At 41.8% G+C, this 12,569-nt stretch overlaps 1 protein-coding gene across 1 annotated transcript in view; it reads left to right on the forward strand.

Annotated features, from left to right (window-relative positions):
- Prpf6 (pre-mRNA processing factor 6) overlaps window positions 1-12,569 on the forward strand; it is a 52,243-nt gene that overhangs the window by 31,144 nt on the left and 8,530 nt on the right. The window contains exons 12-14 of the mRNA XM_005074555.4: window positions 3,416-3,538; window positions 10,323-10,444; window positions 11,974-12,112. Of these exons, the coding sequence (XP_005074612.1) occupies window positions 3,416-3,538; window positions 10,323-10,444; window positions 11,974-12,112 (384 nt within the window). The remainder of the gene's footprint in view (window positions 1-3,415; window positions 3,539-10,322; window positions 10,445-11,973; window positions 12,113-12,569) is intronic.

Here is a 12,569-nt window from a genome sequence, read left to right on the forward strand (position 1 = left end):
ACATTCAGGTATGCTGAATCTTGAGTAATAGTTACCATTAATTGAGCTCTTACTGTGTTACGAACTATCGCTTAAGAACTTGTGTATGTTACAGCTTTCAATCCTTATCTGAAGACAGAGTTTCTGTCTGCCTGATCAGCAGACTTTCAGTCCCAAATAAACATACTGAGGCTTATATAATTATAAAGTATTTGGCAGATGGTTCAGGCTTCTTATTGGCTAGCTCTCAATTATTAACCCGTTTCTATTAAATTATGTATTGCCATGAGGCTGTGGCTTAACCGTAATGCTCCAGTGTGATACTCCTTCCGTGGCTACATGGCATCTTCCCCATGACTTACTCTTTGTGTTCCTCTTCCCAGCATTCCTAGTCTGGTAGTCCCGCCTATACTTCATGCCTTGCTACTGCCAATCAGCATTTATTCAGCAACCAATAAGAGAAACATATATTTACAGTATACAGAAGGACATTCTCGCTGTTATTTTTAGAATCCACTCAGATGATCCCAGCACAGTACCAAAATGCTTAGAAATGTCACTTAGGACCTTTGTCTCATCAAGTCTAGGGATGTCCTATACTCTGGTTTTCCTTAATTTGCTTCCCTCTCTACCACCCCCTTTGCTGGTTTTCTTTTTCTACATATTATTTATGTGTGAATGTTTTACCTGCATGTATGTGTAACAAATACTGACTTTGAGGCCAGAAGAGGGCATTGGATCTTCTGGGACTGTAGATACACAGTTAAGAGCCACTATGTGCCTTTAATCCCAGCACTTAGGAGGCAGAGGAAGGTGGATCTCTGTGAGTTTGGTGCCAGCCTGGTTTACAAAGAAACCTGGTCTCGCAAAACAAAAACAACAACAAAAAGAACCACCATATGGGTACTGGGAATTGAATCTGTATCTTCTGGAAGAGTTAGCAGGTGTTTTTGGTCACTAAACCATCACTTTAGCCCCTGGTTTTCGTTTCTAAATAAATGCTGACAGTTTTGTCCTTAGCCCTTTTCCCAGATTTTTTTTTTTTTTTTTTTTTTTGTGATTACTCATTGATTAGAATGTTGTTTAGGTACCAGGAGCCATGGGCTCTTTCCACAGCCCTGAGGGCATATGTGCTCCTCTCTTCCTGGCACATGTGAATGGTACTACTACCTAGTGACTCCAAACACCCACAAAACCAACAAGTTCCTCAGTCCAACTTTTAGGCAACGCCCAGTTCATTCCTTAGGAGTTGTTGCTGACTTCTTTCATACTCCACACACACCTATATGTAAACTGAGTGACTCATATTTCTGTCTTAGATAGTTTATCTGTCCTTCCCCAGCACCACCTTTAGTCTCAGCATGCCCACTTAGAATTCCCAGAGCCTTCTTGCTTTGTAGATTGGATATACCTGTGCCCTTACTATGGATTACAGGCCCTGTGGGTTTGGGGTGATCCCATTTACGTTGCTAACTGCTGCCCTTTCCAGCATGCATACCAATGTGTCTTCATTTAAGATCTCTGCATGTGGCTCTGATCCCAGATGATTTTCTGATGCCACAGGGTCCTGAGTGCTTCAGGGAGGGATAAAGTTCCTATCCTTCCTTGCTTGCTCATTTCTTATCTTGTTCCCCCCTAGCTCAGAGCCTGCAGTGTACTTTGACCATCTCATTGGTATGTGTGCCCCTGCACATGTTGCTGTGGATGGCTTATCAGTAGCTTTTCCATTTGCTTCAAAAGTATCCTGGCACATATAGTTTTGCATTCATGGAAATATTATTGTAAGATGAATTCCATAAAATGGAATTGCTGGTGCATACATTGTTTTGATGGAGGAAATAAAGTTGCCTTCTGTAGAGGTCAGTGCGTAGTCCTCAGCTTTGTAAAATCCATGCCTCCCTTTAAAGACCAGGTGAATCAGCCCACTTGCTGAAAACAGTTTAGCATCTTGCAGACAAGAATAGCTCAGAGTTTCTTTTCAGATATTTAAGTTTGTTGTATTTTGTTTTCTGTTAAACTTGCAAATACCCTTTGCAACATTTGTCTGTTGGATCAGTTGTTTGACTCCTAATTGATGTACAGGGTGCTTTTATTATCCCCAACTTCATTTGTCTTTGTTTTGTTTTAGTTGGTTGGATTTTTGTTGTTATTTTGTTCTTTCATTTTTTGAGACAGGGATTTTTGTGCAGCTCTGGCTGTCCTGGAATTCCTTTTGTAGTTCAGTCTGGCCTCAAACTCAGAGATTCACCTGCCTCTGTCTCTGCCTCTGGAATTCTAGGGCTTTAGCCTCCTAGAATTCTAGGGCATGCACCAACATGGCCCAGCCTATCCCTAACTTTTAGTAACACATTCCTGTGTCTCATAATGTAGAACTCTTTTTTTTTTTCTTAAATTGTATACAGATATGGCTTCTCTCTATGTGTTCCAAATCTGCTTTCCTAAAATTGGAAGTACCTTGCTACATGTTGGCCTGCCCAGTGGACTGTTCCTGTGATTGGTCATTTGCTGTGGACACCCCACCCCATCCCCACATCCCTACCAACCTCACCCCCTCCCCCGTTTTTATCTAATCTCCCTTGCAGCTAGGGTCCCCACCAACACTTCTTGTCTAGGTCAGAGCATTCCTCTTTTTGCTAATTCAAGTTGTGAGTTCTGGTCCTAAGAATACAAATACTTTGAACTTGTCTTTTACTTCCACGCCTTTCAGTTTCTTTAATGTAAGATGTATGCCACTGTGCCTTGGGACAGCCTTACTTTTAGTGTGTGTAGGCGCACATGCTATACTGTAAGTGTAGAAATCAGGAGACAGTCTTTTGGAGTTAGAGCTCTCCTTCTAGCGATTAAATTCAGGTTATCAGGCTTTCAAAGCAATTGCCTTTATTGTCTCACCAGCCTCCTCCCCCTTAAATTAATTTTTCCAAAAGATTTAGGGGTTGAACCCAGAGCCTTGAGTATTCTAGGCAAGTGCTGTATCATTGGAGCGTTATATAATCTTCAGCCCCTTTTCATTAATTTTGAGACAAGGTCTTACTCAGTATTTCAGGCTAGCTTTGAACTTGTGCCTTGCAAGTAGCTGGTGTTACAACTGTGAACCACCACACTGGCCTTTTTATTTTGAAGTAAAAAATAGTTTCACATACCCAGGAATGTTGCAAAACTATAGTTTTTAGATGTTCTTTAGTGTAAGAGTTTAATATAACTTCTATATGCAGCAGGATCTTGTATGAATAAATGTGGTTTCATTCAACCACACAGTGTTTATTGAGTACGTAAATGCAGGGTAATTAGGACAGGATCACTGAACAGAACAACATGACAGGTTGCCAGGCTATATGCCAAGACAATAGGTACATAATTATTAATCACCATTCAGGAATAGCAGTCACTTTACAGCTCTAACTGAAAAATCCAAACAAAATTTCTGTTTATCTTTCAGGATGCTGAAGAGTGTGACAGGGCAGGAAGTGTGGCCACTTGCCAGGCAGTCATGCGTGCTGTAATTGGTATTGGGATTGAGGAGGAAGATCGCAAACACACCTGGATGGAGGATGCTGACAGCGTAAGTTTACCTGCTTTCACTCAGTTTGTAGCCTTGCTAGGAGTGGTGGCCCCTAAAACGAATAGGCTGCTTTCCATATCTCCCCTGCCCCCTTTCTCTTCTGTCTCCTTAAAAATCTTTCTGATGTGCTTGATTTTATTTTTATTTTTTGTCTGTTTTTGAGACTGGAGTCCAGGTTGATCTTAGACTGGAGATCTTCTTTCCTTAGCCTCGTCATTTCTGGGATTATAGGAGCGTGGGTTACATCTAACTCTTTAATACCCTTATTTTAGATGGAGTTGCCGTCATAAGGGTAGCAGACTTCTACAAACCTGAGTTTAAGCTTTTGAGTGCTTACTAAATGGAGAAAGTAACTATTACAAAGGTGTGCCTGCTGGCAGCTATATGTAATTGTATTACAACTTTTTAGCTAGATGGCAGAGAATCTTTATATAGTATCAGGCTTTCTCCCAGTTCCTGATTCCCACTACAGATTTCATTTCAGGAACAGTTTGCATAGAGTTGTTGCCTCTTTGAGACTATTTCCTCAGAATAGTTTCCTAAAGGGAAAACCAAAGGCTAGATTGATAAACATGCTTAAGATACTAAAATGGGCTGGAGAGATGGCTCAGTGGTTAAGAGCACCGACTACTCTTCCAGAGGACCTGGGTTCAAACCCCAACACCCACGTGGCAGTTTAAAACTGTCTGTAACTCTGGTTTTGGTAGATTTTACTCCTTCACACCAATGCACATTAAAAAAAATAAAGTTAAATAAATTATTATTTTTTTAATTACTACAACAGGGTGCACACCTTTAATCCCAGCACTCAGGAGGCACAGGCAGGTAGATTGCCAGCCTATTCTAAAGAGGGAGTTCAGGACAGCCAAGGCTGCACAGAGAAACCCTGTCTCAAAAAATTTTTTTTTAAGTTTTAAAAAATTTGCCAGGTGTTGGTGGTGCATGCCTTTAGTCCCAGCACTCGGGAGGCAGGTGGATCTCTGTGAATTCGAGACCAGCCTGGTCTACAAGAGCTAGTTCCAGGACAGCCTCCAAAGGCACAGAGAAACCCTGTCTCCAAAAACCCAATAGGTAGGTAGGTAAATAGATGAGATAGATAGATAGATAGATAGATAGATAGATAGATAGATAGATAGATAGATAGATAGATAGACAGATAGATAGGTAAAATAAAAATCTATTTTGTCTATATATGTGAGCATATTCATCCCTAAAGTAGAGGCCACAGAACCACCCCTGGATGTCATTCTCTCCTTCCATCCTGTAGGTACTGGGAATCAAACTTACCCAGGTCATTAGGCCTGGCAGTAGATGCTCTTACGTACCCTCTGAGTTGGCCCTCAGTGTCCTTTTAGTAAAATTAGACAGTAACAGTGAGAACAAAACTATATTCTCTTTAGATGCTTGCAGGATCATAGCTTTAGGACAACCTGAGAAAGTACCTTAACAGGGCTTCAGTATGTCTGTATTATGTGAATTTCCTTTTTATTATTTATTTGATTGGTTGGTTGCTTGGTTATGTGGTGCTAGGGTAGAACCAGGGGCCTGGGCATGTTGGGCAAGTGTTCTACCATTAAGCTACATCTACCTAAATCTGAATTTTTGAGTACTGGAGGCCAGCTGTTTTACAGAATACATTTTGACCTGGCTGTATGTTATATTTGCTTGTGGCTTGGCAGTGTAGGATGTCAGGTCTTCCTTCATAAACACATATATATATATATATATATATATATATATATATATATATATATGAGTTCTTATCATGATGTGCTACGGAGGTACAGATACTTGTTCACTCTGACCAGCTGTCCAGACTTTCTTGTATTCTTAGAGCTGTTTCCTTTATGATTAATAGCATGCATTTTTGAGGGAACATTTTGAAATTATGTTGGTATCCTCCAAGCATCAACTTACTAGTTTGAGGATCTGTTAATAATGGTTGGTTTTATTGCTCTTGTTATTTGTTCTTTTTTATTTGTTTGTTTGCTTCTTTTTTTGTTTTAGGCAGTCTCACTATATAGCACAGGCTGATCTCAAACTGACAGCAATCCTTCCTTAGTCTCCCAAGTGTAAAGTTTATAGACAAGAGACTCCAAGCCAAAGTAATGAACAATGTTTTCACTGAAGTGGTTGTTTGTATGGTATATGCCAAGTGGTGGTTTTCTGTTTTGATTTGGTTTTTGGCTTTTTAAAACATTATTATTTATTTTATGTATATGAATGGTTTGGCTTCATGTGCACCACATGTATGTCTGGTGCTCACAGAGGCCACAAGAGGGCATCAAATCCCCAGGAACTGGAATTACAGAAGATTGTGCTGAGTGTTCTGGAAAGGCAGCCAGTGCTTTTAACTGCTGAGCCATTTCTTCAGCCTCTTCTTCAGCCCCTGCTTTTATTTCTGGGGGGATAACATCTCTTCTAGACAAGTCTGGCCTTGTACTTCTTGGGTAGTTGAGGATAATTCTCTTATCTTCATCTCCCAAATACTAGAATTATAGGTGTGAGCCAATATGCCTGGTTTATGTGGTGCTGGAGATTGAACCAAAGACCTTGTAAATGTCAGGCCATGAAGCATTCTACCAATGGAGCCACATCTCCAGTCTTTGCTTTGGTTTTCTGAGAAAAGACTTGCTGTGTAGCCTAGGCTAGTCTCAAACTTGTGACCCTCTTGCCTCAGTCAGATGTTTTTAGTTTGTGTATTATTTTTGGTACTAAGGATTTGACCCAGAGCCTAATGCATATTACGTGAGAGCTGTACCATGAACCTATATCCCCAGCCCTTAAAAAAAATTGTGAGGTTGTTGGTGACATACACCTTTAATCCCAGCACTGGGGGGGGGGGCAGAGGCAAGCAGATCTCTGTGAGTTCAAGGCCAGCCTGGTCTACAGAGCAAGTTCCAGGACAGGCTCCAAAGCTACACAGAGAAACCCTGTCTTGAAAAACAAAATAAAATATCAAAAGCATTTTGTGAGATGATAATAATGAAGAACATTCCTGTTCCTCTTCACCTGGGTAGACCAGTGATTCATCTTTTAGTTATGCTGTCTCTGTGCGAATCTCTTGAAAGTAATATGTGCATTGTGACACAGAACTGAGCTATTGGCTTTACAGCCTATGGAATGGCCTTGTGTATGCTAATACAAACTTTACTCTTTGAGTCTAGAGGTAGGTCAAAGGGTTTTTTTCCATCATATTGGGGCTGAGGCTGAAAGTATTGTTCAGTGGCGAAGCATATGCCTAGCATACATAAAGCATTAGCTTCAACTTGCAGTACTAGAATGCATATACAAATATATTCATATAGAGAGAGCACTAAATACATGTTCTCTGTGTTGAGTGAAAATTCCTTTGTATCTAAAAGAACCTAGCACTTGGTTGTGACAGCTTCTTTATTCTAAACACAAAATTGCATGTTTTGTATCTCTCTCATTGCTTTTAATAAATTTGGAGCCTTTATTAGACACCACTCTGAAGATAACAAAAATATGAGAAGTCTAAGAATGATTTTAGCTTGTTCATTCTTCCTTTCTTTTCCTTGTTTGCTTTTTTGAGGTAGTCTAGGTTGGCCTGAACTCAGAACCCTCTTACCTGTCTCTGCTTCGGGAGTACTGGGATTTCAGGCATGTGCTGTCCTGCCCAGCTTTTCTCATTTTTCATTGTCACTTAACCACATTTACTCAGTAACCATAGCTGTTTTTCTTTTTCATGCAGGAATGAGAAGTAATGTTTCTAGTATGCTTAGAAACATGGGGTGCTCAGTGCTCCTTCCTACCATGGGCCCTGGACACTGTTACTTGATGCTGTAGGCAGCTAAAGCAGAAGAGGTTCTAAAAATCTTTGCAGCTGACCTCATTGCTTTGGTTAGCAGCCACACAAAAGAGTATAGAACAGGTTTGCCCTGTCTAGAGTCTGGCTTCTCTGGATACTTCTGATCAGGGTATAACACCTCAGAAAAGGCCCTTCTTGATTCTCTGGTGGTTGAGTCAGAGTCAGGCCATGTGATATAGGAAGGATCGCATCTGATCAAAATCTTGGCATACCTCTGTTCCTTCTATACCTGTTTCTACATACATTGTGGGTCTTTGACATCTCTCTGTGAAGATATCTAACTATCTGAGGAGTTTTGAATGACCAGGTAACTTCCCTGTGTAAGTTATATATATGTAGCTGTGACTACAGCTACACCTCAGCCTTTAGGTCTGTTTGGCCTAGAACTCACTGTGTAGATCAGGCTGGCCTCAAAGCCACAGAGATCCTCCTGCATTAGCCTCCCAAGTACTGGGATTAAAGGTGTGTACCACCACAACCCAGCTCCACTCTGGCAGTTTTGCCATTTACAGTTGTAATAGTTTGTCACTATTTGTCTTTGTTTGTTTGTTTTTTGAAGACAGGGTTTCTCTGTGTAGCCCTGGCTGTCCTGGAATTCGTTCTGTAGATCAGGCAGGCCTCAAACTCAGAGATCTGCCTGCCTTTGCCTCCTGAGTGCTATCTGTAGAATATAGAAGGAAGTGATTTCTCCCCGGGAGGGAGACCTAAAAACAAGTATCTGAACACGTCTAGTTTGTTATTGGTGAAAAGTTTCTGCACCCTGATAAGCCTCTCCACCAATGTAGCAATCAAAATAAAATCAAATCAAACTGAATTAGAAAAAGCCCATGTTTAATGGATGCAATGCTCTCGCATGGCTTTCCAGTCCCCCAGAGAGGAGCTGGGAAAGACCGAAAAACCGGTCTAGTTTCTGGGAGGCAGTTTAAATGCCCTGTGGGAGTGGTTTTGAGCATCTCTGGAGGAGGACTTTCTGAGATGCAGCAGGGTTTGGAGGGAGATAGGGGAGGGAGGCTTGGGTGGAACTTCCACCATAACAGTTGGGTCTCATAGTCACCATGAGAGGTTAAACTACCTCTCATCAGAGTTATCACTGCATTTGGTGACTGACCTTCTTATTTGGTATTACCCATCACTAAAAAAAATTTTGGGTGTGTGTACACATGCTACAGAATGTATGCAAAAGTCTGAAGACAACTTGCATGGGACTTGGTTCTTTCTACTGTGTTAGTCCTAGAAATTGAACTCAGCGTGTCAGGCCTGTTGCTAAGTGTCTTAACTTACTAAGCCATCTTGCTAGTTCATTACCTATCACTTTTTCTTTCTATTTGCTTTGTTTTATTTTATGTGTATGGGTATTATGTGTATGTCTGTGCACTGTGTGCATTCAGTGCTCAAGGAGGCCAGAAGTAAGTGATGGATCCCATGGGACTGGAGTTACCGACAGTTGTTGTGAGCCACCATGTGGGTGCTGGCAGCCAAACTCTTGGGTCTTCTGGAAGAACAACCAGTGCTCCTAACCGCTGAGCCATTTCTCCAGCCTATTACTTTATGTATATGAATCCTGGTTTTTTTTTAAGACTTTATTTTTATTTTTGTGCATGTGAATATGCATGTGTATATGTGTGTATACATATGGCATGTGTCTGTCTGCAAAGGCCGGAAGAAGGTGTCATATCCCCTGGAGCTGGAGTTATGTGTGAACTATCTGCTGGGATCCAAACTTGGATCCACTATAAGAATAGCAAGTGCTCTTAACCACTGAGTCATCTCTCCAACCTCTAAAATCACTTGAATATGAAAACAAACAAACAAAAAAACAAAACAAAACAACAAAAACCAAACTAGAGGATCTAGGCCTGATGGTATATACAGCTCCATAACCGCAGCTATTCAGACATCTAAGATAAGATTGCAGATTCAAGGCCAGCCTGGGAATTGAGTGAGACTATTGCAAAATTACAAATAGGAAAGGGTGAAGAAAGTAGCTTAATGGTAGAATGCTTGTTTATCTCTACAAAACTGTGGCCTTGGATTCAATTGTTGGTATTGGAAGATTGGGGTAGGGGTGGGGAAAGGAAGCAGAGCCTAATGTCTGCTGTGATTCTACTAGATTAGTGGACTTCTCATCCTCTTTGTATTGATTTGTCTTGTACAGGTTTTGAATGGGTTTAACCTTTTTTTTTTTTTAATGTGCATTTGGTATTTTGTTTGACATGTATGTGAAGATGCCAGATCCCCTGAAACTGGAATTACAGACAGTTGTGAGCAGCCATGTGGGTGCCAGGAGTTGAACCCAGGTCCTCTGGAAGAACAGGTGGTGCTCTTAACCACTGAGCCATCTCTGCAGCCCCATGGCTTAACCTTTTTAGTGGAAAATATATAGTATTAATTAAAAAGCAGCATATAAGCTGGGCGGTGGTGGCTCATGCCTTTAATCCCAGCACTTAGGAGACAGGCAGGTAGACTCTGAGTTGAAGGCAGTGTGTAATGGTACACACTCGTGCTCGTACCTTAGTTATAGCCCTACACATATGCATATTTATGTGCATTTATCTTTTGTTTTCTGTTTTTCTTTCTTTCTTTTTTTTTTTTTTTTTTTTTGAGACAGGGTTTCTCTTATAACAGTCCTGGCTGTCTTAGAACTTAAGAGATCTACCTACCTCTGCCTCCTAAGTGCTGGGATTAAAGGCTGCATTTGTTATCTTGCAGGTAAAAAAACTGCTACTCCTCTTACTAGTTCTTCTTGCAAGCTAGGGGGCCAGAAGGATACCTTCTGAACTTTTTTTTTTAGCATTTGTGTCCCTATCCTCAGGTAACCTTGTCTTAAAATTAATTAGATCAGTGCCACAGCACTAGATATCATTACTTAGAAGTGCAAGAGGCTTGAAAAAGTATTATCATCTGCCCCATGCAGTCCTAAACTACCTTCCTCTTGGTGTCTCTCTGCTCTAGTGTGTGGCCCATAATGCTCTGGAGTGTGCACGAGCCATCTATGCCTATGCCCTACAAGTCTTCCCCAGCAAGAAGAGTGTGTGGTTGAGAGCTGCATACTTTGAGAAGAACCATGGTACCAGGTATGTGGGCACTTTCCGCTTCCTATCTGCATAATACTGGATTCAGATCTCACTTTCATGAAGATCTGCAAGTGACACTGTTTTGAATCTGTTCCTCTGTGATCATGAGCAGGTTACAGTGAGAACAGGCACTTATATGGCCCTTGCAACTGTGAAACTGCCTTATTCTTTATGCCCTTCTATGATTGGATTATCACTAGTTTTTACTGGTGCCCCATGGGTCTAAGAGTGTCCAGTGCAGGCTGTCAGTGCTTGGGCACTGTCTCCAGCAGTGGGCAGTACAGTGTCAGGGCCCATGCAGTCTGTTTTTCATTTAAGCTGCACTGGCTTTCTGGGGTTTGGCTGGTTTTTGTACACAGAAGGAGGTCCCTGACAATTTTCTTTAATTGTACTCTTTAATTGGAAAAACCTTTGGGTCGGCCTTATTGGCTGTAAATGCTGATTAAATTAGGCATTGTAGTTTCTTGTTTTAAATGTGTAATTCCCTGGGGTATAGAACTCATGTCCCTGAGCACCCTGTGTCATTCTCTTTTGGGTTCTCAGCTCTTCCCTGTGTTGGGTGGGCACAGACCTTGCTGGTTTCACCAACATTGCAGCTGGGACTTTGAGCCCTTTTTTCTTTTCTGGTGTTAGTTAATGTTAGTTTCTACAGGGCCTCTTCCTCCCGTGCCAGCTGGCTTGGTATTTCAGAGTTAACTCATTGGGGAGCTTGAGGACTTGGTAAAATGATCCCAATGACTCACCTTGTAGAATGTCACTTGTCTTAAGTGCTGACTTGTATGGGATCCTGTCATGTCAGGTGTGGGTTGAGGTTGAGACTTCATGACTCAAAGCTTAAATGTATACTGTTATCCACTCAAGTGTTTCAATGGTTAGTTTCCTCCTACTAACTTATTTTTTTCTCTGCTGCTAGCTTACAGAATGATGGGGAAAGTCGTCAGTACTTGGGCCCAGGGCTCTGGGGACCATGGTGTTGCTTCTGTAGGCACTTTTGTGTGTTCTTTGACTTACAGCTGAACACATGAGGCCCATAGGGGTCATCAGTAAAGGAGGTGGTGGACCATAGATATTCCAGAGATGATATACCCAGTATCCAAGGCTGACAAGAGCTCTTATTCAGTAGTGTCCTAAAATCACTCTCAATAAGACTTTTTTTTTTTTGGTGGGGGGAAGGGGTTATGGGTGTCAGGGACCTTAATCTTTATCAACAAATTCAGGGTGTCCTCTGTGCTTCAAGATAAAAGGACCTTCACTGTCACCAGACTGCCATGTTATCACTGCCCCCAGGATACATGGCTGTAAAAGGCTTTGCTGTTTAAACAATGCTTTGCTTTATAGAGCCCTCTTCAGTAGTTGATTTTAGATTCTTTATGGGAAAGAAAGATTTCCCCACACTCTCCCCATCGTAAAATCTCGTAAATCATTAATAGTACCGAACTTTGGAGTGGTAACTGTCTTTTCAGCATCTTGATGACTGTGTGCTCTGATTTATGGTCCTGACCCTAGTGACTATGGCCTCTTTCTTACAGGGAGTCTCTGGAAGCACTCCTGCAGAGGGCCGTGGCCCACTGCCCCAAGGCAGAGGTGCTGTGGCTCATGGGTGCCAAATCCAAGTGGCTGGCAGGGGATGTGCCTGCCGCAAGGAGCATCTTGGCCCTGGCCTTCCAGGTAGGTAAAGGATGCCTGTACTGGATGGGGCCACGAACACAAACTCAGCATTGGTGCTGCTGTGGCCTTAGAGCTTACCCTGTGCATATTCCTTGGGATATGCCATGATCTAGTCTAGAGACACTGGATTGTGTGTGTGGCCTCATCTAGGGGGCCTAAGCATGAGGAACATCCCAACCAGCAACATTGACCTCTTAGTCCCTTCTACTTCGTGTGACTGTAGGCCAGGTATTCCAGAGTACAAGACCACAATGTAAGCTGCCTGGATGCTTTACTGCCTTTGTGAGAGTGGAGTTCTATTAAAACAGCTACATTTACTGGTCTAATGAAACCTAGCTGTTACAACACACATAGTGTGTGTGTGGGGGGGGGTGTGTATAAGCTAGAGATCAACCTAGAGTGTCTTCCTATATCACTTTCTGCTTTTTTTTCCTTTCTCCTAGACATGATTTTTCTG

The sequence above is a fragment of the Mesocricetus auratus genome, unplaced genomic scaffold (genome assembly GCF_017639785.1).
Source record: "Mesocricetus auratus isolate SY011 unplaced genomic scaffold, BCM_Maur_2.0 Super-Scaffold_100028, whole genome shotgun sequence".
NCBI lineage: Eukaryota > Metazoa > Chordata > Mammalia > Rodentia > Cricetidae > Mesocricetus > Mesocricetus auratus.